Source organism: Anabrus simplex, chromosome 5 (genome assembly GCF_040414725.1).
Source record: "Anabrus simplex isolate iqAnaSimp1 chromosome 5, ASM4041472v1, whole genome shotgun sequence".
Classification (NCBI taxonomy): Eukaryota; Metazoa; Arthropoda; class Insecta; order Orthoptera; family Tettigoniidae; genus Anabrus; species Anabrus simplex.
The window spans coordinates 422,606,593-422,632,538 of NC_090269.1; the positions used below are offsets into that span (position 1 = coordinate 422,606,593).

The window sequence follows — 25,946 nt, forward strand, 5'->3', positions numbered from 1 at the left end:
TGGAATATTTTTATTTTCCATTACATCCATAATCCAATGTCCAATGGCTGGGTAGACTCCTAAATGTAGTATGGCAGCAAAATATCATCCCAGAAGACTGGAAGGGAGGTATAATTGTACCTATATTCAAGAAAAGTAGCAGACGGAAGCGTACCAACTACCATGACATCACTCTACTCTCTCGTGGACTAAAAATTCTGGGAAAAATTATAGAGGATAGATTACGAGAAATTATAGAACCACTTTTAGAAGAACAATGTGGCTTTAGGCCTGGAAGATCAACAACAGATCTTATATTTGCTGTCAGGATGCTAATGGAAGAACAATGGGAAAAAGTGAAGCCTTTATATCTGCTGTTCCTTGACATCGAAAAGGCCTATGACAGCATACCAAGGGAGCTTATTTGGAAGTGCCTGAGAAAACTCAAAGTTCGAGACAGTCTAATTTCAAAAGTTAATGTGCTTAAAAGAAAACTAGAAGCTGTGTACAAGTCGGTTCTGGACTGTCAGACTGGTTTAAGATAAAAAGAGGTGTACAACAAGGTAGTGCTTTGTTGCCCCTATTATTTATCATTGTAATGGATACCATATTAAAGGCGCTAAAAGAAAAGGGGCAACAAGACTTAAAAGCATTTGCGTTTGCAGATAATGTAGTAATTTGGGGTAACTCAGAGAAAGATGTGGAAGAGAGACTGCAGGGGTGGAGTCAGGAGTTTGAGAGATATATATTAAACATTAACAAGGCTAAAACGGTGTTGTTGAAGGTACAGAAGGGTGACATTCTGCCAGAAATCATGCTAAATGGCACTAAGCTGAACAGTGTCACAGAATTTAAGTACTTGGGTGTTATAATGTCCAAGGATAACTTAGCTAAATATGAAGTAAACAGTCGAATCAGCAAAGCAATACCTTTTTTTTTTTTCCAAGTAAGACAGTTACTATGGGATAAACAAGTATCACTCAAAACCAAGATGACACTGTATAAATCATAATACACCCCTATCCTCACGTACAGCCTGGGAACCGCTACATTAACAAGAAAGGACAACTCAAAACTCCAAGCAGCAGAAATGAAGTTCCTACGCACAATGATCCAGAAGACCAGGAAAGATAAATCACGAATGAAAAAGTCAGAGAAGACGTAGGACTAGATGACTCCTTACTCCAGAAGATCCAAAAGGCAAGACTGAAGTGGTTTGGTCATGTGAAAAAAATGAGTGCCAATAAGTCTGCAAGAAAGGAGTATAAAAGAGAAATAAGGGGAAAGAGACCAGTGGGTAGACATAGAGAAAAATGAACAGACTTAGTGAAGAAGGATGTAGAGGAGAGAGGACAGGATTGGGAGCAGATTGTGAACGAAGAATGGTTCATGGACCGAACAAAATGGAAGGGGCTCGTATACCACACCTGGGAAACTGGAGTTGGTCAACGATGATGATGATGATTACGTGCTGATGAATGTGAAATAACAGTTTCCTCAGCTACTCTCCGAGGTGACTTACATGGACTGACTTGTAGTCTTGCCTGTATATCTTCTAATCTCTCCTGTGTGTGAGCTGTTCTCCTTCGCTGTTTTTTCTTATTTGTTACGGAACCAGGACTACCCCACTTGTGAAGGAGTTGTTGTGCATAATGTTTTGATTCTGCTGTAGAACCATTAAACTGTCTATGGAATTTTCAAAGGCACTTTTTAACTGGTTTCTTCTTCTTGTGCAAATAACACTTGATGAAAAATATTATCTGCACTGTAGCAAACTTAACCATTGTGATAATAATTACTAGCGAATTGCTGCGTCAGGTGGCAAGACTTCTTATCATGCCAAGCTTGACATAAGCCATATGGCGCTTGCTTGGGGATTCCCACAGCTTGTGAGCAGAAGAGCAAAGTCTTAATTATACTCCCTGTATAAATGAAGGTCTATCTAGAGCAAAATGTACTCTTTTATTTTTTAGTTCCTTCAGTTAACACATTGAGGTCTTGGTCACTTTCATAATATTTAATCTTACGGACTGGATATTTTTCACTAATTTCAGATTTTTATATTAAATACTAGTTTTGAACTTAGCTAATTTTTTATTTCCCTACATTTGAGTTCATACTTTCTACTTCATATCTGTAAAACCATAACACAATCGATAGATACTTACCATATAAATCGTTGATTGAAATTAGTAGGTTTTTCATTTTGTTAAAAAGTTCAATGTATAAGCTTAACTAATAAAATATGATTGATATTACATTTATCTGGTTTATAGGCCATTCAGAATTTTATAGTACATATAGTACATAAATATTATGTGAGTTCTCTTAGGTCTGTTCACTTGGTATAAATCACTGTTGTTTGGTCAAAGTTCTCACACAGCCGTCATTACTTGCACACTGCTGTCGAGTCTGAAATGATTTGAAAGAGAATATAACGTGTAGAGCTGTAGTTTGCTGCTTTTTCATTCTTTTCCCCGAGAACTATCACAGGCACATATGTTGACAATTGGATTGCACTGCGAATTGATGCTAGAATGAGTTCTTGGTTCAGGGTACTTACAGGGGTAAGACAAGGCTGTAATCTTTCACCTTTATTGTTCATCATTTTACATGGATCAACTGCTGAAAGGTATAAAGTGGTAGGAAGGGATTCAGTTTGATGGAAATATAGTAAGCAGTCTGGCCAATGCTGACAACTTGGTCTTAATGGCAGATTGTGCCAAAAACCTGCAATCTAATATCTTGGAAATAGAAAATACAGCAGGTGCAATGAGTATGGTATGCAAATTAGCCTTTTGAAGACTAAATTGATGTCAGTAGGTATGGAATTCAACAGAACTGAATGTCAGATTGGTGATACAAAGCTGGAACAGGTAGATAATTTCAAGTATTTAGGATGTGTGTTCTCCCAGGATGGTAATATAGGAAGAGAGATTGAATCAAAGTGTAGTAAAGCTAATGCAGTGAGCTCACAGTTGTGATCAACAGTATTCTGTAAGAAAGGAGTCATCTTCCGGATAAAACCATCTTTACATCGGTCTGTTTTCAGGCCAACTTTGCTTTACGAGAGTGAAAGCTGGGTGGATTCAGGATATCTTTTTCATAAGTTAGCAGTAACAGACATGAAAGTAGTGAGAATGACTGCTGGTACAAACAGGTGGAAACAAAGGCAGGAGGATACTCGAAATGCGGAGATAAAGGTTAAGTAAGGAATGAACTCGATGAATGAAGCTGTATGCATAAACCGGCTTTAGTGGTGGGGTAATGTGAGGCGAATAGAGGAGGATAGGTTACCTAGGAGAATAACGGACTCTTTTATGGAGGGTAAGAGAAGTAGAGGGAGACCAAGACGATGATGGTTAGACTCAGTTTCTAATGATTTAAATATAAGAGGTATAGAATTAAAGGAGGCCACAGCACTAGTTGCAAATAAAGGATTGTGGCAACATTTAGTAAATTCACAGAGGCTTGCAGACTGAACGCTGAAAAGCATAACAATCTATAATGATGGTATATGTATGTATGAGAACTATATGAACCAAATCTTATACTGTGCCGGGCTGAGGGGCTCAGACGGTTGAGGAGCTGGCCTTCTGACCTCAATGTGGCAGGTTCGATCCTGGCTCAGTCCGGTGGTATTTGAAGGTGCTCAAATACGTCAGCCTTGTGTTGATAGATTTACTGGCACGTAAAAGAACTCCTAAGGGACTAAATTCTGGCACCTCAGCATCTCCGAAAACCGTAAAAGTAGTTAGTGGGACGTAAAGCAAATAACATTATTATTATTATTATTATTAATCTTATACTGCAGTGCGGATCAATGCACATAGTACGTTTGTTTTGTAGTAACGATGATGAAAACCAGAGAACATATGCCGTGCGGTCGTCGTTCACCGCAATAAATGACACAGCCTGTGTGAAGTATGCTTTCGAACTCAATGTGTTAAAGCTAAATCTTAACAAATGCTGAAAATAGTTTTATTCTTGGCACATCTGGTAAAAGAGCTCATTTGCATTTACAGCAAGGAGTACTGTTCATGCAGTAGGGAGTTTAAAAATGAAACTTCAATTTTGAAGATGTAATGGTTTTTTTTTTTTTTTGCAATTTGCAATTTGTTTTACATCGTACCAACACATATAGGTTTTATGACGACGATGGAATAGGAAAGGGCTAGATGTGGGAAGGAAGCGGCTGTGGCCTTAATTAAAGTTGATGATGATGCTTGTTGTTTAAAGGGCCTAACATCTAGGTCATCGGCCCCTAAAGGTAATTAAAGCTTAGTTTATATATATTGTACCCTTGAAACATAATTCATTGCTTAGCTCAGACCATACATCTTACAGATCTGCTACCATTTCATGGCTCATAGAGGGACAGCTGTAGAAATTTCCTAAAGGTGTGCTGCTGTATCATTTCACTTAACAGCTACGCATTATTTGAAGAGATGATTCATGGAGTGATAATCCTTTGCATCAAGCTGTAGTATGGAATAACCAGGAGAGCATTTACAGAAACATGGAAGCAGCAATAGCAAGAATAATATTAATGCAATTAGTAGACAAAAGGGTGTAGAAGAAATTATCAATTCAACTGTATCGCATGAAACTTCAGTCGTCCAGCCAACTGAAGTTGATGTTCAAAAGAAGAATAAATATCAACCAATTATTCCTTTCTTCCTTGCATTACATAGTCTAAAGCAGATAGATGTTTCTGGTCTCTTCTTTGGTGCAAGGGGGACTATTCTTCAGTTCTTTGTGATGTGGTGGCAGAAACATAAGTTGCCAAAGGTTCTTCAAGATCAAATTGTCACTTCTATAAGTCAAGTATTTGTTAGCTAAACTTCAGCATACCAAGCAAGTTGGCTGTGCAATTAGGAGTGCTCAGCTGTGAGCTTGCATTTGTGAGATGGTTTTCCGTGGTGTCCTGTTCTCACCCCAGGCAAATGCTGTGGTGTACCTTAATTAAGGCCATGGCCACTTCCTTCCCACTCCTAACACTTTCCTACTCCATCATTGCTATAAGACCTATCTGTGTCGGTGTGATGTAAAGCCATTTATAATACCAATATAAATGGTCCGTTATTGGACATTATAAATTTTCCAGCTAACTCATTCCTGGTTGCCAGCGTTTCGCCCCCGTGTGCTAGGCTGGGCTCATCAGTTGGTACCTAACGCACCTACCAAGATGCTGGATAGTGCATACCGTGGAGGCCATTGCGTAGGCTACTTGAAGCCACCGGCAGTGCCAATGCACTAAGAGAAACTTCGTCTCTTTATTTCATTTCATTTCATTTCATTTCATTTCAGATTCCCCTATGGGTATCAACATCTATGTCAACTGATGGCCAAGCAGGCATCAATTTTTGGTAAAGAGACACAAAGTTTCTCATAGTGCATTGGCACTCCCAGTAGCTCCAAGTAGCCTACGCAGTGGCCTCCACGGTATGCACTAGCCAGCGTCTTGGCAGGTGTGCTAGGTACCAACTGATGAGCCCAACCTAGCACACAAGGGCGAAACGCTGGCAACCAGGAATGAGATAGCTGGAAAATTTATAATGTCCAATAACGGACCATTTATATTGGTATTATATATTTACTCATTCGGGACAAATATTTCAAATTCCCCTAAGGGTATCAATATCTATGTAAAGCCATTTGTAAAAAAAAAAATTCATTAACACGTGTTTCTCATTCACATTTAAGGCAGTCGCCCAGGTGGCAGATTACTAATTAGTTTTTACCCAGTCTTTACCTAAATAATTTCAAAGAATTTGGAAATATATCAGACATCTCTTGTAGAGTTTTTTTTAATGTCGCAGCAACACAGATAGGTTTTATGACGACAATGTGACAGGAAAGGGCTAGGAGTGGGAGGAAAGCGGCCATGCCTTAATTAAGGAACAGCCCCCAGCATTTGCCTGATGTAAAAATGGGAAACCATGAAAAATCATCTCCAGAGCTGCCGACAGTGGGGTTCAAATCCACTATCTCTGGAATAATGGATACTGGCCGCACTTAAACAACTGCAGCTATCAAGCTTGGTGTGATGAATCATTCCAGAGTATGTGAGATTTCTTTTGTAAGTCAATGCAGAATGTATCATGATGTTTATCACATTACATTATTCCAATCTCTAACTCCTCTTCTTACCAATGAATAATTGCCCCAGTTTGTCCTGAATTTCAACTTTATCTTCATATTGTGATCTCTCCTGCTTTTTTAAAACATCACTCAAACTTATTCAGCTACAGTTGCCATTCCATCCACTAACAGGTTGAAACATACCGCTCAGTCGAGCAGCTCGTCTCCTTTTTCCCAAGTCTTCTCAGCCAAATTTTGCAACATTTTTGCAATGCTACTCTCTCGTTGGAAATCACCCAGAACAAATCAAACTGCTTTTCTTTGCATTTTGACCAGTTCTCTAACTGAGCAATCCTGGTGAGAGTCCCATATAATGGAACCATACCCAAACTGATTGTGGTCTTACCAAAGACTTATTTGCCATCTCCTTTACATTCTTGCCACAGCCCCTAAATACCCACATAACCATATGAAGAGATTTGTAACCTTTGTTCACGATCTTGTTTATGTGATTACTCCAATGAAGATCTTTCCTTATATTAACACCTAGGTACTTACACTGATCCCCATGAGGAACTTTCACCCCATCAACACAGTAATTAAAACTGAATGAACTTCTCATCTTTGTGAAACTCAAAACCTGACTTTTCACCTCATTCACCATCATACCATTGCCTGCTGTCCAACACACAACATTGTCACGTCAGAGTAATTGTCAAGATCACCACAACCAAGCATACAATAACATTTGGTTTATAGTTGTCTCAGGGAAGTATTATGCTGATTGTGTCCCAACAAAGAATCAGAATATTTTTTCATTCATTTCTATGGTATCCAAATATACAGTGATGGGGAAAGTACAAGGAAGATTTTTTTTTTTTTTTTTTTTTTTACAAGTTGCCTTACATTGTACCGATACAGATAGGTCTTATGGCAACAATGGGATAGGAAAGGGCTAGGAGTAGGAAGGAAGCAACTGTGGCCTTAAATTCAAGGTACAGCGTGGTGTGAGAATGGAAAACCATCTTCAAGGCTGTTGACAGTGGGGCTTGAATGCAAGAAATAAGTAACTGGGCTCAATTACTCAGTTAGAATAACAAATTACTTAATCAGTAGAATTACAGTCTCTTTTTGCATGATACTTCTCTGGTCGAGCTGTCTTGTAGTACGCTGTGTTGTCTCCACACAGCAGCCTTACTCAGCGGTTACTATTCCTCTTGTTGTACCATCACCGTCAATAAATATACTTGAACAAGATATTGCAAAAGATTAATTTGAGGCTGCTCTATTGATTGGACACATAAAACTACACTTTAAACAACATTTAGTTTGCAGTGACAACCCAAAGTGATATTTTCTGTTAGTAATGGATGTCACTTGAAGTATCTGATCAGCAGTCCTTGTTTGGGCTGACTCTACCTACATATTACAAAAACAAAATTGAAAATATCCTCCAAAGCACTAGAAAAATAGACACCTGAAGACTCTTAGGTAATATACCCAGTAGTTACTTACTTGTCGTGTGGCTTTTAGTGCCGGGAGTGTCCGGGGACATGTTTGGCTCGCCTATGCAGGTCTTTCTATTTGATACCCATAGCAAACACCTCCAAGATTGTAAGAAGGGAATCTGCTGTATGAAAAGGGGCTTAATCTTGTTGAAACTACCCACGTGATTCTTCTTCCCTTAATCGATGGAAGAACGGCGTCACAATGTCATTTTGGTACCTCTCAGCATTTACTGTCATCTCGAAAAGAATAGTCTGAATTATTCATCTTGCACTAAGAGGAGACCAAACACCAATCTTCCTGTCATAAACACAATTAGGATTTTCTGCACACCACTAGCATGAGTTATGACTGTTCACACGACCATTAAGATGAAACCAGAAATTTTACATACGAAAATATGGTGTTACAATGATAACTGCCTCACCATGTTAACAGCTGAGATTCACACTGGTGAGTCATGCTTGCCAGGTCAAACACGTGCAGGCTGCTTGCATTCAGTGATGAATAATGAGATACAAATACCATAAACTCACCTTACAGGAAAGACATAAACATTTACTCACACATCCAGTCTAGGCCAACAAAGTAATTCAGGTCAACTTGCTGTAGATTAGACAGCATGTTCATGAAACTGAAGCCATGAACACATTAACAAAATTACAAGAACAAACACTAACCTCTCATTCCTTTGTTTAAACAACAACAAGCTTCAGTACAAAGTAATCTTCTAGGAGGCTAAGGACATGCAGCAAATTGCGTCCACCACTCAGGAAGAGGACTGTGCATAAATGTCGGGACAAAACAAGAACCAAAAGAAGTTTCCATCAAAGAAAGTAAGTAGTAGGCAACTTTGTATTTTTATGACTCTGTAGTGGCTGACAGTCAGACAACAAGAGGTAAGTTTCTGTGATTCTGGTGGTGATGGTTTTTGTTTTAAGAGGAAGTACAAATGGATAACCATCCTCTATTAACTCAAATCAGAGAACAAGTGAAAAAGTGGTGATTACTGTTTTAACACGAAGTACAGCTGTAATAATCTGTCTAAGTATTTAGTTTTAACTTCATTCCTATTATTTCCATAACTTGTTGAAATTAGATACTAAGTGCAGTTTAATGTTGTAGCCACCCAATTAGGTGCGTGGAGAAAACTGCGCTGTTGTCGAACACGGGAACGGTGAAGAGACAGATGGTCAAGAGTCGCTTACCTCTGAGCACAGATTGACAATGTTAACCATGCAGTGCTGTCTAGTCAAAGCCAGTCCTCTACAGGTCCACGTATTCTTTTCTACATCACGCAGTCAAGTATTCAAGTACTTAAAGTTATATTGTAAACCATAAACAAATAAAAATATTTTAATAAAACAAGCATAGATTAATGCGTAAATCAAAAGTAGTTACCATGTCCTGCGCTGGCACGCGCAACCCGAATGTCCTCAGCTAATGACATTTATATGACCCCTTTCCGGTCCATTTTCCAGGAAAACTAAAAGACGCATAAAAACATGTTCCAGATAAAAAAATTAAGTTAGACTGTTTTCTACATTTTTCCCACAGACAACATTTTATTCGCTGAAGAAACAAACACGTGGCCATTTACTGAAAATTTAAATACATGATTTTAAGGATTTAAATGTACTTGTTCCTGTTTTTTCTTAATAATTATTTTAATTGGTTTATGTGGGAAATACTCTTTCCTGAAGCTTGTTTTGTTTTGCGAGATTGTTGCAGGTAACATCAGAGCTTGAGAGAGAGAAAAAACTGCCTTGCACTCTGAAATGATGTGTTCAATTAGACATTTCTTTGCCAGTTGCTACATAACTTTGGCAACAGTGTAATTTCTTTGACCCGCCTACTTTGGTGGCTGCAACTTTAGAATTGTAGTGTATTTATTTTATTACATAGTACTTGTTGCTTTACTGTTGTGTAATTCTTGTGTGAACCTTTCAATATTTTATGACTGTTAGGCTCTTCAGTCTGCTGAAACTAACTTTGAGTAAATAAATTTACAAACTATCAGAAAGAGAAAACATATGGTAACAGTATCAGCATAGGAATAGCAGGAATAGCCACCATTTTGCTTCCCAACAGTCAATCACTGCACTGTAAATTCAGAATAGGCAGAGATCTATAATCTCTCAAGATGATTTCCACCTTCAGATAAAACACTTCCATTTTCTTTTAACTGGCACCAATTTCCAATTGATAGAAAACCTGAATTAAAATAATTAAAAGAGAATTCATTAATTAAGTTGATTTGTCTAACAGTTATAAATTAACTGCATAGAAAATGAAAAGAAATGGCTTCAGATATTACAAAAGGAATATAGATATTCCTTTCGATACTCAGTAATTATCTCCAGTTCTCATTTCTGTTACTGCATAGTAGGATTAAATAATCTAAGTTATATATTGAAAACACTAGGCTAATGTTTGTTACATTGATTTTGAGAGAACGGCTGAAGTAATGGACATCGTAAACCATTTTGATGAAAGCTCTTGGCCTGTAGATTTTCAGAGTGTCTTTAAAAGCATAAACATTTCTTGCCATACATTTTTAAATTATTAAAGAAAACTGTAGCATTCTGATTCACCAAAATGCTCGCCAGTACTTCAAGACCACCTGGACTGTGGTAGCACTGCAGTATATGATGCAAGAGGAAATGTGAAAGGGGGCAAGCATACATGCACAGCCAGACGTCAGCTGTTCCAGTCTGCGTTGTATTGCAGAGAGTGATTTAGTCGAGAAGTTATTCTGCACAATGTTAATGTCTCTTTGTAGCTCTCCCTATATTTGCTAGCTTGAAATGATGTCAGAGAAATGTAAAAGTCCTTTTCTCTGCATCGTAATTTTAACACTAAGGCTGTGAACTTCTTCTGCTCCGGTAGTTAGAAAAGTGAGTCAACCCTTCATGTCATAATTTACTGTCATGGAAACTCGAAGAATTGTCCCTTTAGTACGAGAAAACTGCTAATGTACCAAAAGGCAGATGAGGGAAAGCAGGAAAATGTAGAGGGCAGGTGAGCTAATGTTTTATGGGTAAGGACGTTGAGGGCCAAGGGGTCTACTCTGAGGGCAGAGTACAGGAGAGGTATAGCTGAGTAATCTATATGAGTCACTGAACGTAGAACAACACAGCGCTGGGCTGAGTGGCTCAGACAGTTGAGGCGCTGGCCTTCTGACCCCAACTTGGCAGGTTCAATCATAGCTCAGTCCGGGATATTTGAAGGTGCTCGAATACATCAGCCTCATGTTGGTAGCTTTACTGAAATGTAAAAGAACTCCTGCAGAACAAAATTCCAGCACCTCAGCATCTCCAGAAACAGTCAAAGTGTAGCTAGCGCGATGCAAAAACAATGACATTATCAATATCACCACAGTAAATGTTTATTACAGAGGAATTATCATTATCACCACAGTAAATGTGTGTTACAGAGGAAGGGTAAGGTAAGAAGAAAGGGAAGGTACAAAATAAAAATGCAGACTAGAGTAGGGGAAGAGGGAAGTGCAAAAGGATCATGAGAGAGAGAAAAGGTAGGAGGAAGTAAGTACAGCAGCCATCAAAGGAGATAAAAGGAGACCAGGAAGGGAGGGGATCTAGTGAGGTGTGAAGAGTTGAGGCTCTAGTCATGAGGGACTCTTTTGTTAGCCATCAGATGAATGTGTGCAGAGGAAAGGGAACCAGGATAGAATGTTATCCAGGAATTAGGTTAAGGTAGATGTTGAGAAAAGTAGAAGGAAAGGAGAAAGGTAAGAAGAACGTGGAAGCTTTTCATATTAGTAACAACAATATAAGGCTTGTAGGAATAGATAGCAACACAGTTGGGGATGTGTGAGATCTGGTTAACACAGCATGGGAGGAGATTAAGGGAGCAAAGATTGTTATCAGTGGAACACTGTGTAGGAGGGATACTGACTGGAGGGTGATCAGGGATTTAAATGAGACTATGGAGTGAGTATGTGTGAAACTGGGAGTTAATATTTTTAGGTCCTAAAGGGTGAGTAGGAGATAGAACTGTGTGCTCAGATGGCTTTCACTTGAACCACAGTGGTACAAGTAAGTTAGGAGGTTTGTTTAGAAGGGTTACAGGGAGGTACATTCAGGGAAACGGGAAGGACTAGGAAGCGCTGATCAGAGTACAGTGAGCTGGAAGTCAAGTTAAGGATGACACAAAATTGTTAGTGTTGAATAGTAGAAGTATTGTAAAGAAATTAAGTAATTTAATAGTACGTATTTACCAGATATTGCAATAGCAGTTGAATCATGGCTGAGAAGTGATATTATGCATGTGGAAACTTTCTCACAGATGTGGAGTGTTTAACATCAGTGGGGAGGAAATGATTTTTTTCCCTTTTAACTAAGTCCACCTTATCAATACAACATATAAAACCTCATGGCACTACAGCCCTTGAAGGGCCTTGGCCTACCTAGCAATCACTGCTGAGCCCGGAGGCTTGCAGATTACGAGATGTCGTGTGGTCAGCACGACGAATCCTCTCGGCCATTATTCTTGGCTTTCTAGACTGGGGCCGCCATCTCACCATAAGATAGCTCCCCAATTCTAATCACGTAGGCTGAGTGGCCTCGAACCAGCCCTCAGATCCAGCTAAAAATCCCCAACACGGGGCATCCGGGTAAGAGGCAGGCACGCTACCCCTATACCACAGGGCTGCCTCAATACAACGTATAATTACGAAAATTACATAAACATATTAAAATTAATAAAACCAGGCATGTTTCACCCTCTTATCGGGCATCTTCAGCTGTTTGAAAAAAATCAAAAATCACTAAAATCACCGATAGCTGTCAGCAAAGCAGGGCACTCTATCGCTAACTGAGTTGGCTACAGAGCTGCTTAACAAAGGGGATCTCGTACAAGATACGCACTTGGTGTTCGATTTCTACAACGTAGACCACATCGTCTTATTCAAATTTTAAAGGAGTCCCCTTCTCCGTACAACTATGTATTTTTACACTTCAATTTTGTTACATAGGGTGAATCCGTGATGATATTACGAACTTTCAGGGATGATGGAGGACGGCAAATGAATCAATTTGAGATAAGGAGCCGTATTCCAGAAGCAATTGAGTCAAAAGTTAAGCAAAATTCTACTCATTTAAGTCCATGTACCTGCACAAGTTTCATAAGCTGCTCCTTTTTCAACAAATGTTCGAAATGGCGTCCCCCTGCATCAATGCAGGCATTGCATCATTGCACAAAGTTCTGTCATTTCTGTTTGAATATCCCCCTGTCGTTTGAACAGCGTTGCAGGCAGCGAGAATTCTTGGCAAGAGATCCTCTTCAGTCTCAAAGGTGTCTCATACGCAAGGCTTTTCACATGGCCCCACAAGAAGAAATTAAGTGGGGTGGGACGAAATTCCAACACCTCAGTGTCTGTTAAGAACAAACAGATATTAAACAACTTGTATTATTAATATCATTTGACTTGAACGTTTCCAGATTACAGTTCCTTATCTCAAATTGATCCATTTGCCGTCCTCCATCATCCCGGAAAATTTGTAACATCATCACGGATACACTCCATAAGTTTTCTCAAACCAAAGCTGTGACATTACTTACTTACAAGTGCAGCCCTATACAACTACAATACAAGAAGATAAATGCTTTTGTGTTTGAATTATATGTTTTTCAATAAGTATTTAAAAGACCTTATAAGTCATGTGATAATCATTTTTATTATTTACACTTGTTCAGGTGGTCATCTTCATGTCTCCCGTTTTATAGACATTTCAAAGAAAATACTGTTCTCAGGAATTTTTAAGAACCCAACCCAAGTAGCCTAGTGCTTTTTAGTGATTTTAGTCTTTTCCAAACAGCTGAAGATGCCTGATAAGAGGGCGAAACATATTCTGTTTTATTAATTTTAATAAGTATATGTCATCATTAACATCATCTGGAGCAGTTTCCAACCACAGGCTGGGTCTGCTTGGAACATAAGCCTCTCCATCGTTTTCTGACCATCTACCACTTCTCTTCTCTCACTGTTGTCCAGTTCCCTCCTCTTAACTCGATGCTCTTCTTTAGACCTTTCAGTCATCTGTCCCTCTGTCTTCCTCTAGGTCTGCTTCCCTACAACAACATTTCTAACATCTTTCTTGGTATTCTTTTTTTCTTCCATTCTATTAATATATCTATACCACTGCAGCCTTGATTTTTCAAACTTTTCTTGTAAGGGGTACCTCTTTTCCCATTTCCCAAACACTCTCATTTATTACTCTGTCTGTTCTTGTTAAACATACTTGACACCTGGACTTCTTGAAGGGTTTTAAAAATATTATTTGGTTTAACATTCAAATCTTTTCTGTCTACATCTTGTGGCACATATTATCTCCAATGTGGTTATGTTGATATTCTGTTTGCCCGAAGACAAAGACAAGTACTTATCATTCTGAAAGTGTCACGTGCCCCTTGTGCAAGTTCAAGGTTCCTTTCCAACATGCACTGATATGTATATGTAATTTTTATAATTATATATTGTATTGATAAGGTGGACTTATTTAAAATGGAAAAATTCATTTCCTCCCCATTGAAGTTAAATGATGATCAAAACGGACCATGAACATTAAGTTTATAACTTTATAGTACAGACAGGATACAAATGGGAGGAGAGGGAGTTTTCATGATGGTGAAAGAAGAATTTTTACAGTAGGAATGAAATAGTTGAGCAACTTGATGTTTTTGGTGTGAACAGACCTGGAAAGGGTAGCAGTGATGCTGATGTGTAATTATTGGATAAGAAAATCAGCTATGTAGAGAATGACACGGAAATAACGTGATTGTAGCAAATGTTAATTGGCAAGGTAATGCAAATGACAGGAAGCATGACCAAAAAATCCAAATAGGTTAATCTGTTGTTAAGGAAAGGGTAAGGTAAGGGTGTATTCTGCCCGAAGGCAGGTCCGAACCTCTGCAGAGGTGTGCCTGAACTGGAGTTTATGTATGGTAGAGTGGCCAGTTCCTTTTCGCTCTTCCATTCCCTTACCTCCGCCACCAACAGCGCGTGGCAACCCATCCAAATCTTGACCACGCCCGATGTTGCTTAACTTCAGAGATCTCACAGGATCCGGTGTTTCAACACGGCTACGGCTGTTGGCTGTAGTTAAGAAGGAAGCCATACTTTCCAGTGTCGACTCACGTAAATGCAACTTAAAGGCTTTTCAGTGTATTCCTTGTTTAATAGTGTGTTCTTTTACAAGTATGTTGTAGTAATATTGAACTTGCGTGTTCGACAGACTGGGGAGATGAGTTGGCTTGATATTAGTAGACAAATAAACTTGAGTGGGACTTTTCACATTTGAGGTGAATATAAAATTAGAATTCAAGAGGACAAGTCAGGGTGAATATTACTTTACAGGAAGAAGAATTTGGAATAATTTACCGAGGGAGATGTTTGATAAATTTCCAAGTTCTTTGAAATCATTTACGAAAAGACTAGATAAACAGTTGACAGTCAATCTACCACCTGGGTGATGGCCCTAAATACAGATTACTGATTGATTGATGATTGAAGGCTAGTTGTATCCTCTAGTTCAGGGATGGCAAACCTATGCCACGTGTGTCACCTAGTGACACGCAAACAGGATTTCGGTGGCACACCACATGCACGTATTAACGTGTGTATACGTTTTGTACCAAAAACTATACATATCTCGTGCATCTATAGTAATAGTGTTTCAGGTTTAAGAAAATCTAAGTTCTAGTTCCATTCAGAAGTGCGTTAAGGCAACATTACAACACTATAGGTGCGGAAGTCAAGTGAGATAAATGTCTGATGCGGTCGGCGAGACATTCGCTCACCCACATCAGTCATTTAGTGAAGTTTAGCTTTTGTGTGGTTGCCAGCAGCGCGTAACGTTTTCTTAGTGTGTAAATGTCTACTGTTTTGAATTTTTTAAGACTAATAGTTGTCAAGAGATTTCCCAATTTCAAGATTTGGGGAAATTATTGCACTTTATTTCAAAACCTCATATTGCAAAAACGAATTATATTACGGTCCGGTTTTTTAGTGGTCGGATATTCACAGTTTTGAAATGGTGTTGACTGAATTTCAAGAACTCAGTACATGGGTGAACAAATTCGTACAACCTGATGAAGCATTGGTTAAAATTGAGTGTGCTGTTGATGATGAATACTCTCTCCAGAAGCCGGAGAACTTAATAGGTACTTAACCAGTGGAACAGCCTCCCACAAAAGTTTTCGGCGATGAAGAAACTTGCTACAGCGCTACTTACTCATATGCCTGCGAGCAATTATTCTCTACAATGAACGTTGTGAAGTCCAACAGTTTGAAACCGTCTTGGCTCAGACCTAGGTGCTTCTTGTGTGTTACAGATGACAACAAGTTATGAACCTAACATAAATGGCATGGCCACTAAGATTCAGCAACAAGTTTCATAATGAAGTTGAGAACGTGATTTTACTTAAAGTCCTTTAGTAATATTAGTATTTTTCATTTCCATATCTAAAAATACTTAATTACGAAGTGTGTTACAATGGGTGATTGTTGTATTGTTTTACAAATAGTGTTAGGTATTCTTTAAAAAAGGCTACTTGTTTAAAAATGAATTTTTGCAGTATTGGCAAAATGCAACCACGGAACATGCAATCAAATGTATTATTTTACAAAATATTGCACCCATAAGGCAGGCAGCAGAAGGGTATGTAATAACATGTTATGAATCATAATTCGGAATTTTGATGGAAGGCGGGTGGGGGTGGGGGTGGGGGGTGTTGTAGCAATTAGAAAGGAAAATAAGAAGTGGTACAGTAGAGAGTTGAGAATAATAAACCAGACTTAAAATGGCACACTAGTTGAAAAAGGTTTGCCATCCCTGCTCTAGTTTATCATATTAGGAAAACACAGGTCGCATAGATGTGAGCTTGCATTTGGGAGACGGATGGTTCGAATCCCATCATCGACAAATCTGGTTTTTCATCCAACAGTTTTCTGATGCAATCGAACTTGGTTAATTCGAGCATTTTAAATTTGAACTTTTCAAGCAATCCCCAGACATTCCTATAAAACATGATATTAAAACAGCTACTACAATTCAATTAATGCTTGAAAAATCAAATTGGTGAGAGGAGATCTATTTAGGTAAATTTGATGAGAAGAAGAGACAGAATGTTAGGACATGTCATAAGTAGAGCCCAAATTATATGTAATTACATATTCTGTCCCTATATATGTAGCTACAAGAAAAACTAAAATGTCGCCAAATTACACTAAAGGGACCATTATTCCAGGAGTTTAAAGTTACATATTTCAATGCACAATAAATATTTACATATTTTAAATATTTTGAAGGATATAGCGCATTTGAAAGAAAACACAATACTTTTTTCACTAATTTTACATTGATTTAAATGTTTTAATTAAAGCGAGTCAAAGAATCGCATCCCTTAGCTATGTTGATGGTGCAAGTCTTGGGTGTCTCGAGCTGTGTCTATCAATCTTCCCTTGCACAAACTTTGTCACATTGCTCTCCTCTCAGATTTAGTGACACTTCTTTTGTAATCCCTTCACCAGTCCTTGATTTAATGTAATATGTCAAAGGCGCCTTTTATTGCCCAAGCTTCACTTCCGTAAAAGTCCGACTCGATGGCTGAATGGCAGCGTACTGGCCTTCGGTTCAGAGGGTCCCGGGTTCGATTCCTGGCCGGGTCAGGGATTTTAATCTTAATTGGTTAATTCTTATGCCACGGGAACTGGGTGTATGTGTTGTCTTCATCATCACTTCATCCTCATCACGACGCGCAGGTCACCTAAGGGCGTCAAATAGAAAGACCTGCACCTGGCGAGCCGAACCCGTCCTGGGATATCCCGGCACTAAAAAGCCATACCATTTCATTTTACTTCCATAAAGGTCTACACTACATATAAAAGTCTTCATAAACATTTTTCTAATAAGCATATTTGTGTTTGACGAGATCAAATTTCTTCTCTCTTGGTCAGGACCTTCCTTGCTTGAGCAAGTCTACAATTGAATATTTCTTTGCTGAGCAATTTGAAATATGCACCAGTGACTTCATGTGAAGTTGAAAGGTCTTTTCCAATGTATAAGAACATCCTAACAGACAGAAGGCATTCGATGACTGAAGAAAATTTGGAAAAATATTTAGTTAATAATTGTGCCTCCAGTCCGGCACCGCGGTGTAGGGGGCAACGTGTCCGCTTGTCACCCGGTGGCCCGGGTTCGATTCCTGGCCGGGTCAGGGGTTTTTAATTGTAAGTGTTTAATATCCCTGGCCTGGGGACTGGACGTTTATGTCGTCCTTAATGTTCCTTTCCTCACATTCAACACTTTACACTTCTGACATTTCCAAATACAGGCAGGTTCACAACATATGTTGCAAAGTAGGGGCGAAAGGTCTTCTTAGGCCGACGCCCCGAATAAACGGCTTTTTTATTTATTTTTTTAATGTGCCTCCAAATGAAAATTAGAGGTTGAATAACATCTGCGCTTTTAACTTTTTTCAGTTTTCTTTTCTTTTCTTTTCTGTCTACAAGAATACATCAAATAAAGCTTATATATAAAGTTACATACGGTACTTATTACATGTTTAATTACATATTTTGTTAATTTTAGCTACATATTTATGTACATATTTCTCATTTTTATACTACATATAATCTGGGCTCTAGTCATAAGACACCCAGGACTTGTTTAGTTGGTATTTGAGGGAAGTGTATGTACACATAAGAATGGTACGGGTTGACCAAGGTATGAAATATGGCAAGCAGATTAAAGCAGATGTAAAATTTCAACCCACAATAGCCATATATTGTGAGCCAGAGTAGTGGGATTAGAAATATTTCTTGTTTGCTAAATTACAGGAAATAGTCCCACCTTCTCCCTCTCCCAGGCACATGTTTTCACTGTGTGCTGTACTCCTCTCTAACTGCAGTCACAGATGAAGTTATCATAGCAGTATTTTTTTTTTTTGTTAAGAATGCATTTTTATACAGAGCCAAAGAAAATTAGTGTGTATAGTACATGATGGGCATCAGTGTTGGTCTCTTTCTGAACTGTGTCGACAATGTCTCTGTCCACACTGACTCTAGTTAAATATTAACTTTTGCTGAGGAGGCTGCAGCCATCCATAAAGTGGAAAAATATGTTATTTTAAAATGCAGACTAGCAAGAGAATTCCTCAGATTACACTGTCTTCTTTGTACTTTTTGTAATTTCATAAGTTTTTATGATTATTTCATTTATAACGTTTCAAAATCTTTTGGAATCTTGAATAATTTGATTTTTTATTAGTACCTTCAAGTAAGAAATAAATTTAATTATTAACCCGTCTTGTCAACCTAAAAAAAAAGTTAAGAATTCTTTGAGGATAAATTCCACCTTTACAATATTTAAAATCATTTTATTCCTTTTCACAACAGCATCAAAGGGACATGTTTTGTCTCTTTGTAGGAGACATTTTCAGCCAAAGAGCAAAAATATAGTAAAGATACTCATGAATTTCCAAAAAAATCTATTGCTCAAATAACATGTCCAAATTCCTTGAGTTATATACTAAGAACTCAAGAACTTAACCCATGAGAGGTAATGCATAATGGGTCGCACATGGTCGATTTGTCCGTGAAGTATAAAATACTAATTTTTGTAGCAAAACTCACTGTATTATTAATGAAAAATATATCCGTGGAACAGTGGCATATCCTGGAATCTCCACCGAGGCATGCAACTAGTAACCATGCAGTAACACAATGTGTTGAGTAAATTTAAATTCTACTCACCCTAATTACATGTAGGTGAACTTGACCCTGCAATTCTTTTTGCAGAATCCTTTGGTGACGTCACTGTAGAAGTCCTCACGTGTTTTCATCTCAACAAGAAGATCTCTCTCGATAGACATCATTCCTAATGTGGAGAGATGACTTTGACTTTGAGAATTCCGGACGAAATATTTTATTTGCTTTAGGGCAGAGGAACAGCATTCTACAGATGATGATGTAGCGGGAATTGTAATCAATGTGCACAACTTATAAATCTTGAGAAGACTGTTGTAGAGACCACTGGTCAATAGGAATTTCTGGATTTGAGCCACAGTCTTATCTTTGAAGTGTTCAGAAGTGAACATTGCCCTCAATTTGGATTTAAGTCATACTATATAAAAATATTTTCCATAAACTTCAATCATCACTTTACTGAATTGCTCTTCAGGAAAATCACCAGGGGAAAGAAATGAAAATTTCTTACAATCGAGTATTTCAATGAAGGAAAGATCTCCTAATGAACAGAAGTGATATTTTAACTGTGCTAGAATAATATCATGTATTTCCAATTAAACCCTCCTATACTCATCTTTAACCGAAAATGTTTTTCTTTTCTTCTCTTCCTTGGTGGATCAAATTTCTCTTCTGTTCTGTCCCAGAGGTTAGCAAATCCACTGTTTTGCATTATAGATACCTTAGTTTCTAAAGAATTCACTTCTTTGGTGCAATATGTGCAATGTCTAGAGTCTTAGATTGAAGGATGTTGTATGTAACATCAGTCAATGAAAATATTTCATTAAAAAAAAAGTTTAGAAGAAAATTGAACTGAAATTCTATTAACTTTGCAAGAAACCCGCTTGCCTCATTAATTGTATTGTTATCCCAGTTCCCAGGTTCCTCCAAAATACTTTCGTATAGCTCTTGGAGAGGAGTACGATGTTCCACGATGGTCTGTACTAAATGGCTAGAATAGTTCCACCTTGTTGGAGCTAGTTTAGGAAACCTTTTCTAGAGGATACTGCCCAGCAGGTTAGTTCTCTTAGAAGAATTGCTAAAAAATGTCACAAAGCCACTCATCGTTGCGAGGAATATATGATATTCTTTTGTGCATGACAAGGCTTGAGAGAGGACTAAATTAAGCTTGTGAGCATAGCAGTGGGTGAATACAGCCTTAGGAACTACTTCTTTTGATTTAGCTTGCACACCATTCAGCTGATCTGCAAGCACCACCGCTCCATCAAAAGTCTGCACAACTAATTTTTCACAAGAGTCAAAGTTATCCAGACACACAATCGCAAGTCTCACCAATGCATTTGCTGTCCTATCAGAACTCACACTATAGAAACCAACAAATCTTTCAACAACATCACCATTATGAACTTATCTGAGGACAATAGATAACTGTGAAAAGTTCAAAACATCAGAAGTCTCATCGATCATAATTCCTATGAATTTAGTTTCCCCAACCTGAATGTTTATTTTAGCAGTCATTACAGGGCAGATACTTTGAATTAAATTGTTCTGAATTAGTGGAGGGAGTCATGTAAATACACTCACTGTTGTGAAGTGACTGTCTAATTTTTCATCAAACTCGAATAACAATTTAATTAGGTAGTTCTATGTAATTCCCTCTGTTGTTAGATTCACTAGCTTCATTGTGTCCACGGATTGGTAACTCTTGCTTCCCCAAAAAAGCATGTCACCGCAGTCAGCCGCTTCAGAATTTCCCTATTTTTCGTAACAGCTTTGTTGTGCCTTAGAACATTTCCTGCTTCTGCTTATCCAACTGCAAATCTATCCTAGTTTTACCAAAGATACCTAAGGATATCCATGTGTGGATATGACAATCTGATTTCTCGTGCCTCGCAATAGCAGTGTGCAGATTGTTTAGATCTGCATATCCACGTTTCTTGCTGTTCCAAGGGGAATTTTCAGCAACAAACAATCAGCAAGGCCAACAGAATAATTTGTTTAGTGACTCAGAGCCACAGAGCCAAACAGTTTTACTGTAAGTTCCTGGATTGAACGTGCGAACACAATTCTTGTTTTCTGTTTTTAAATTTGTGAGGGAAGGGAGAGGTCTCCTGGCTTTAACTATTTGAACCTTTTCTTAAACAAATGGCCAGTAAATGGCTTTTCAAACAGATTTACAATAATATCAGTTTTAGACTCATCGATTGTTAATACCACATATGCACAAAATATAATAAAACACTGAAAACAATGAATAGCACAGGAACAGCACACACATATTGAACTCACTAATCAGCAAAACACACAATGAATGAACTCAGTAGTCAGCCACAAGTCAAGCACTGGAGGTAAGTCACCCCAGTGGCATTGGTCAGTTTCGCTACGTTGGGTTCTCGCTGGTGCGTAATCCGTGAGTCCCGTTCGCTGTAAACTTGTATTTCAAAAGAATAAAATATGTATGTACCCAGTCTAAAAACCCATGACGCGACCCCCCACTATTTAAAGATATACATTTCAATAAAGTTGCTTACACTAAAATCGAAGTGTTTTTTAAATTAAAAAGACATATATGATGGATACTCAGAGAAGATCATAAAGTTAAAATTAAACTATGAGGTTAAAATTGATTACATTGTCTTTTGGATCATATTGGCAGTTCTTTTTAGACCTTGTAAATGCTCAATTAAAAACACTGGATGATAGTCTAACACTTAGCTGGTGAGTTATAATTCTCAAAGTTTTAACATAAAGTTTGGAGTTGGCTTAAATTAGGTGGAACTTCTCTCAAAATATTATCGTTGAATTGCCAGACTGGTCTAATATTCAGCTGAAGATGTCTCCTACAAAGAGACTAAACATGTCCCTTTGATAGTATCCTGAAAAGGAATAAAATAATTTTATGTATTGTAAATGTGGAATTTATTCTCAAAAAATCCTTAACATTGGTACCTTCAGCTTTGAATTAAGCAAGTTCAATCCTATGTTGACATTGTAAAATGCTTGAAATCTGTGGCAATGCCAAAGAGACGTATGAACTTTTACCGTATGAAAATGCTATTTATTTTTCAGTCCTTGATCTTGGGCGAGAAATCCTCGGTGCGTTACGTCACCTACCAGAATGAGGAAGAAGATGAATAGAAGGAGGTGTTGAGATGAAGCCCCAGCAGAAGCAGAAACAACAGCAGCAGCAGCAGTTAAACATACTTGACACTTTCGTCACGGGAAGTACTGGACACAATATTTGAATGTCGGTATGCACTGGATTCTACTAATAATGTGACAGTTTAAACAGACTCAGACTGTTTTTTACATCAGACTATTTTATTGTTCCTCTAATTATGGAGATTATGAATAATCAGCTTATTATTGTCTGGAGTACAGCAACTAAATGTTTACAATCATATTATATTTCCTGATGGCTGACTGGGTATTGATGTCAAAATGTATTTGTAGAAGAATCTCCTAAAGACATCTGTAGCCTAAGAATCATGGTAGACATAAAAATAATTTGAATTGACATATACTTCCAAACCAGACCTCTGAAAACATTCTAGTCACAAAAATAAACAGCTGGTTGACATATCCAGGAGAAAGTGATGGATTGCGAAAGGTGATGAGGATCATATTTGGTGAACAAATTCTTATTTGTTCTTGTTTATGGTTAATGGTAACAAGATAATTGTATTCACTAATAAAGAATGTGCTATGATAAATTTATTAGTTTTGGCAATTGGTGGACTAGAAATTAATGAATTCCGTTTTCTTTTGGCATTGACCAATTAACACATCTCACCTGAAGATTTAAATAATATATTTTTAAAGTGATATACAGAAATAAAATTCAGCATAGTATAAAGTACTTAGAATATTTATGAGCAGATAGTAGTTGAGGCTATAAAAAGATGAAGACATTTTACTATAGACAGACTGATCCATAGAAAAATAAGTGTGGGGTTAAAAATTTATCGAAGGCAGAATTATTTATGGATGTTAGTTTGTTATAAATATTGTTCCAAAACATGGTAAATGAACTTTAAGAAGAAAATATTTCAAAGAACGAGGCTAGAATAAGGAAACCTTGTTTGACAATAATACCAACCACTTTGTTTAAACAATTTGTGCCAAACTCAGCAGGTTATTTTTAAATGTCCACAGCAGACAATAATTCTCTGAACTGTCTCATTACCAACAGCTTTTCTAGCCACCATGCATTTGAAACAATAAAGATATACACCACCATATACCACTTAAGCCTAACAACAGGGTATATGAGGAAAACATATGTAGAAATATTTTAATTTGTAGGGGACAATGTGGGCTTAACTTTTAACTAAGATTTTTAGTTCTCAGTATAACAATCGTGACTAAGGACCAAACTATATACATATATTTTATTAACATGGTCTCTTCAAATAGGAAGATATTATATTTTGAATCAATTTAGAATTTCTCTTCTAATCATAACATAATGCTTGATTGTATATTTTTGAAACTTCCTTCCCATATTTCCTCTCACTATTTTGTTAACACTATATTGCAAAACACAGAAAAATTCTCAGACTTGCCATTATAGGAGTGTACACATTTCTCAGATGTTTGGTTCAATCGAAATTCTAAAATTAGAAGTAATCCTGGGGTTTGTTTTCTTGGATTACTGCAGGAGTTCCTACCAATATGTGATTCATGTGAATGGCTGCACAGAATCTAAAGAATGTAGGTATTAAGCTTAACTCCTGATGAATGAATAAAATGATTAGACAGTTGAAATTACTTGTGAATAGAATACACTACACAACTTTGATACATATTTAAGCGCTCCTATTACCAATTACTTCTGGACTATGTGAAAATTTATCACGGATATGACTCTTTTGATGACTCTTGTGCAACTGCCAACTTCTGCCTAATCTGTGGTGTTGTGCATGGTACCAGAACAGCTTGTGCCTCTCAGATCAATGTTGCCACGGTTCTGCTGTTTTGGGAGAGAGAGCTGTCATTTGTGTGTACAAAGCATCCATCTTATATAATGAAAGAAACACTCTGTCTTTTCTATAAAATGTTTAAGATACACTCATATCATATTGCATGTTTGGTGTATCACTGTTCTGTTTTCAGTTCTTTTTACTTAAGAAATTACACATCGTTCTTCAGATGAGACATATTAATTGCTCTCTGAGTAGTAATTGTGAACAGACAATAAAGACGTCATGATTAATACTTTTGCTGCAACAATACCAAAAATCGAATGATGAATTGTTTGCAAGCAATACAAAGCTGGTATGGGTCCGAAAGATAGCAACAAGACGTTTGCCATCCAAACTCTCAACTAGCACCATCTGGTGGCATGTTTGAGAACTGAGAGGCTCGTCTGTTCATCTTCTTATTACTTACCTGTGTATACATATACAGTATGTGTGTGTCCTGTATCAACTAATCCCAGAATCATCAATGTTGCATTTTTAATGGAGTGCTTCAAATGCTGTAAGGTGTTTTGCTGAAATGTGGTGCAAATAAATGGCAAAAAAGACCATTGTAGTTAATTCATTCTTCCTAAGAACAATTTATCCTGTAAATTAGACAATCTAACATGTTGGGCGAAGAAACTCATCAGGTAAGAACAAAGGTAAATGTATATAATCTCCACTCAGCATGAATTATAAAATTTAGGAATTTGAATTGTAGAAATCTTGTATAACAAGCAAAAGAAATAGACGTGATCAGCGACAATGTAGTCAGAAACAACGTTTACGAGGTACATGAGCGTTAAGAGGATTGGACATACTGATAAATAATTTTAAAGAAATAGTTCAATATCTCACACCATTGTCATTTTATCAGTTACTGTAGTTATCATAGGATATATACTTCATGGTTTTGAACCATTTTGAATTGTGATCACAATAATAACTAAACTTATGTTATAATGGTCCACCTCTTCAATACTACATTATGCAATGTTTACATTACATTTCTAAACTAGGAACTAGTTTCGGCCTTGGCTGGCCATCATCAGCCTTAATGCAAAACTGTACAAACACATCCAATAACTAAAACAAATGTACAAACACACACAAATGACATTAAAAAGTGTTAAAAGCATCTGGGATGAACTATGTGCACAACATGTAAAATAACATCATCATCATCATCATCATCAATGTTGCACTCTAGTCGCCCGGGTGTGGTTAACCAGCCTCCTCCACTCCTTTCTGTCCTTCCACTTTCCCTGCTCCGTTACTTCTACCACATCCAATCCAGCTTCTCTAATGTTCTTCCAAATCTGATACATCCACCTTCTTCTCGGTCTTCCAACTGGTCTCTCTCCCTTAACTTCTCTTTACAATCCCCATTTTGCTACCCATTCCTTTACCATTCATTTTACATGTCCAAACCATCTCAGTCTTGCTTTCTGTATCTTCTGTACTAATGGTTCATTTAGCTCTTTTTGATTTTAATATTTTGAATTCTATCTCTTCTTGTCTTTTTAACCGATGTTCTTAAAAATTCCATTTCTACTGCTTGGATTTTATTATCTTGTCTCTTATTAGTTACCAGCGTTTCTAGTCCGTATGTTAGAATTGGTATGAAATACTGTTTATGTAATGTTAATTTTGTTCTCTCGGGTACTTTGTCATCCCATAAAAGCTCT

The 25,946-nt window shown here is 37.5% G+C and overlaps 1 protein-coding gene across 4 annotated transcripts in view; it reads left to right on the forward strand.

Moving 5' to 3' along the window:
- The window catches only part of Vmat (Vesicular monoamine transporter), a 678,793-nt gene extending 653,969 nt beyond the window's left edge, over positions 1–24,824 (forward strand). For 3 of the 4 annotated variants that reach the window (XM_067147802.2, XM_067147804.2, XM_067147805.2), the window contains exon 13: positions 22,367–24,824. In XM_067147802.2, coding sequence (XP_067003903.2) covers positions 22,367–22,435 — 69 coding nt within the window. In that variant the 3' untranslated portion in view covers positions 22,436–24,824. Of the gene's footprint in view, positions 1–8,303; positions 8,406–22,366 lie in introns of all 4 variants that reach the window. The other variant, XM_067147806.2, reaches the window with a different exon arrangement.
- Positions 24,825–25,946: the final 1,122 nt, after the last annotated feature.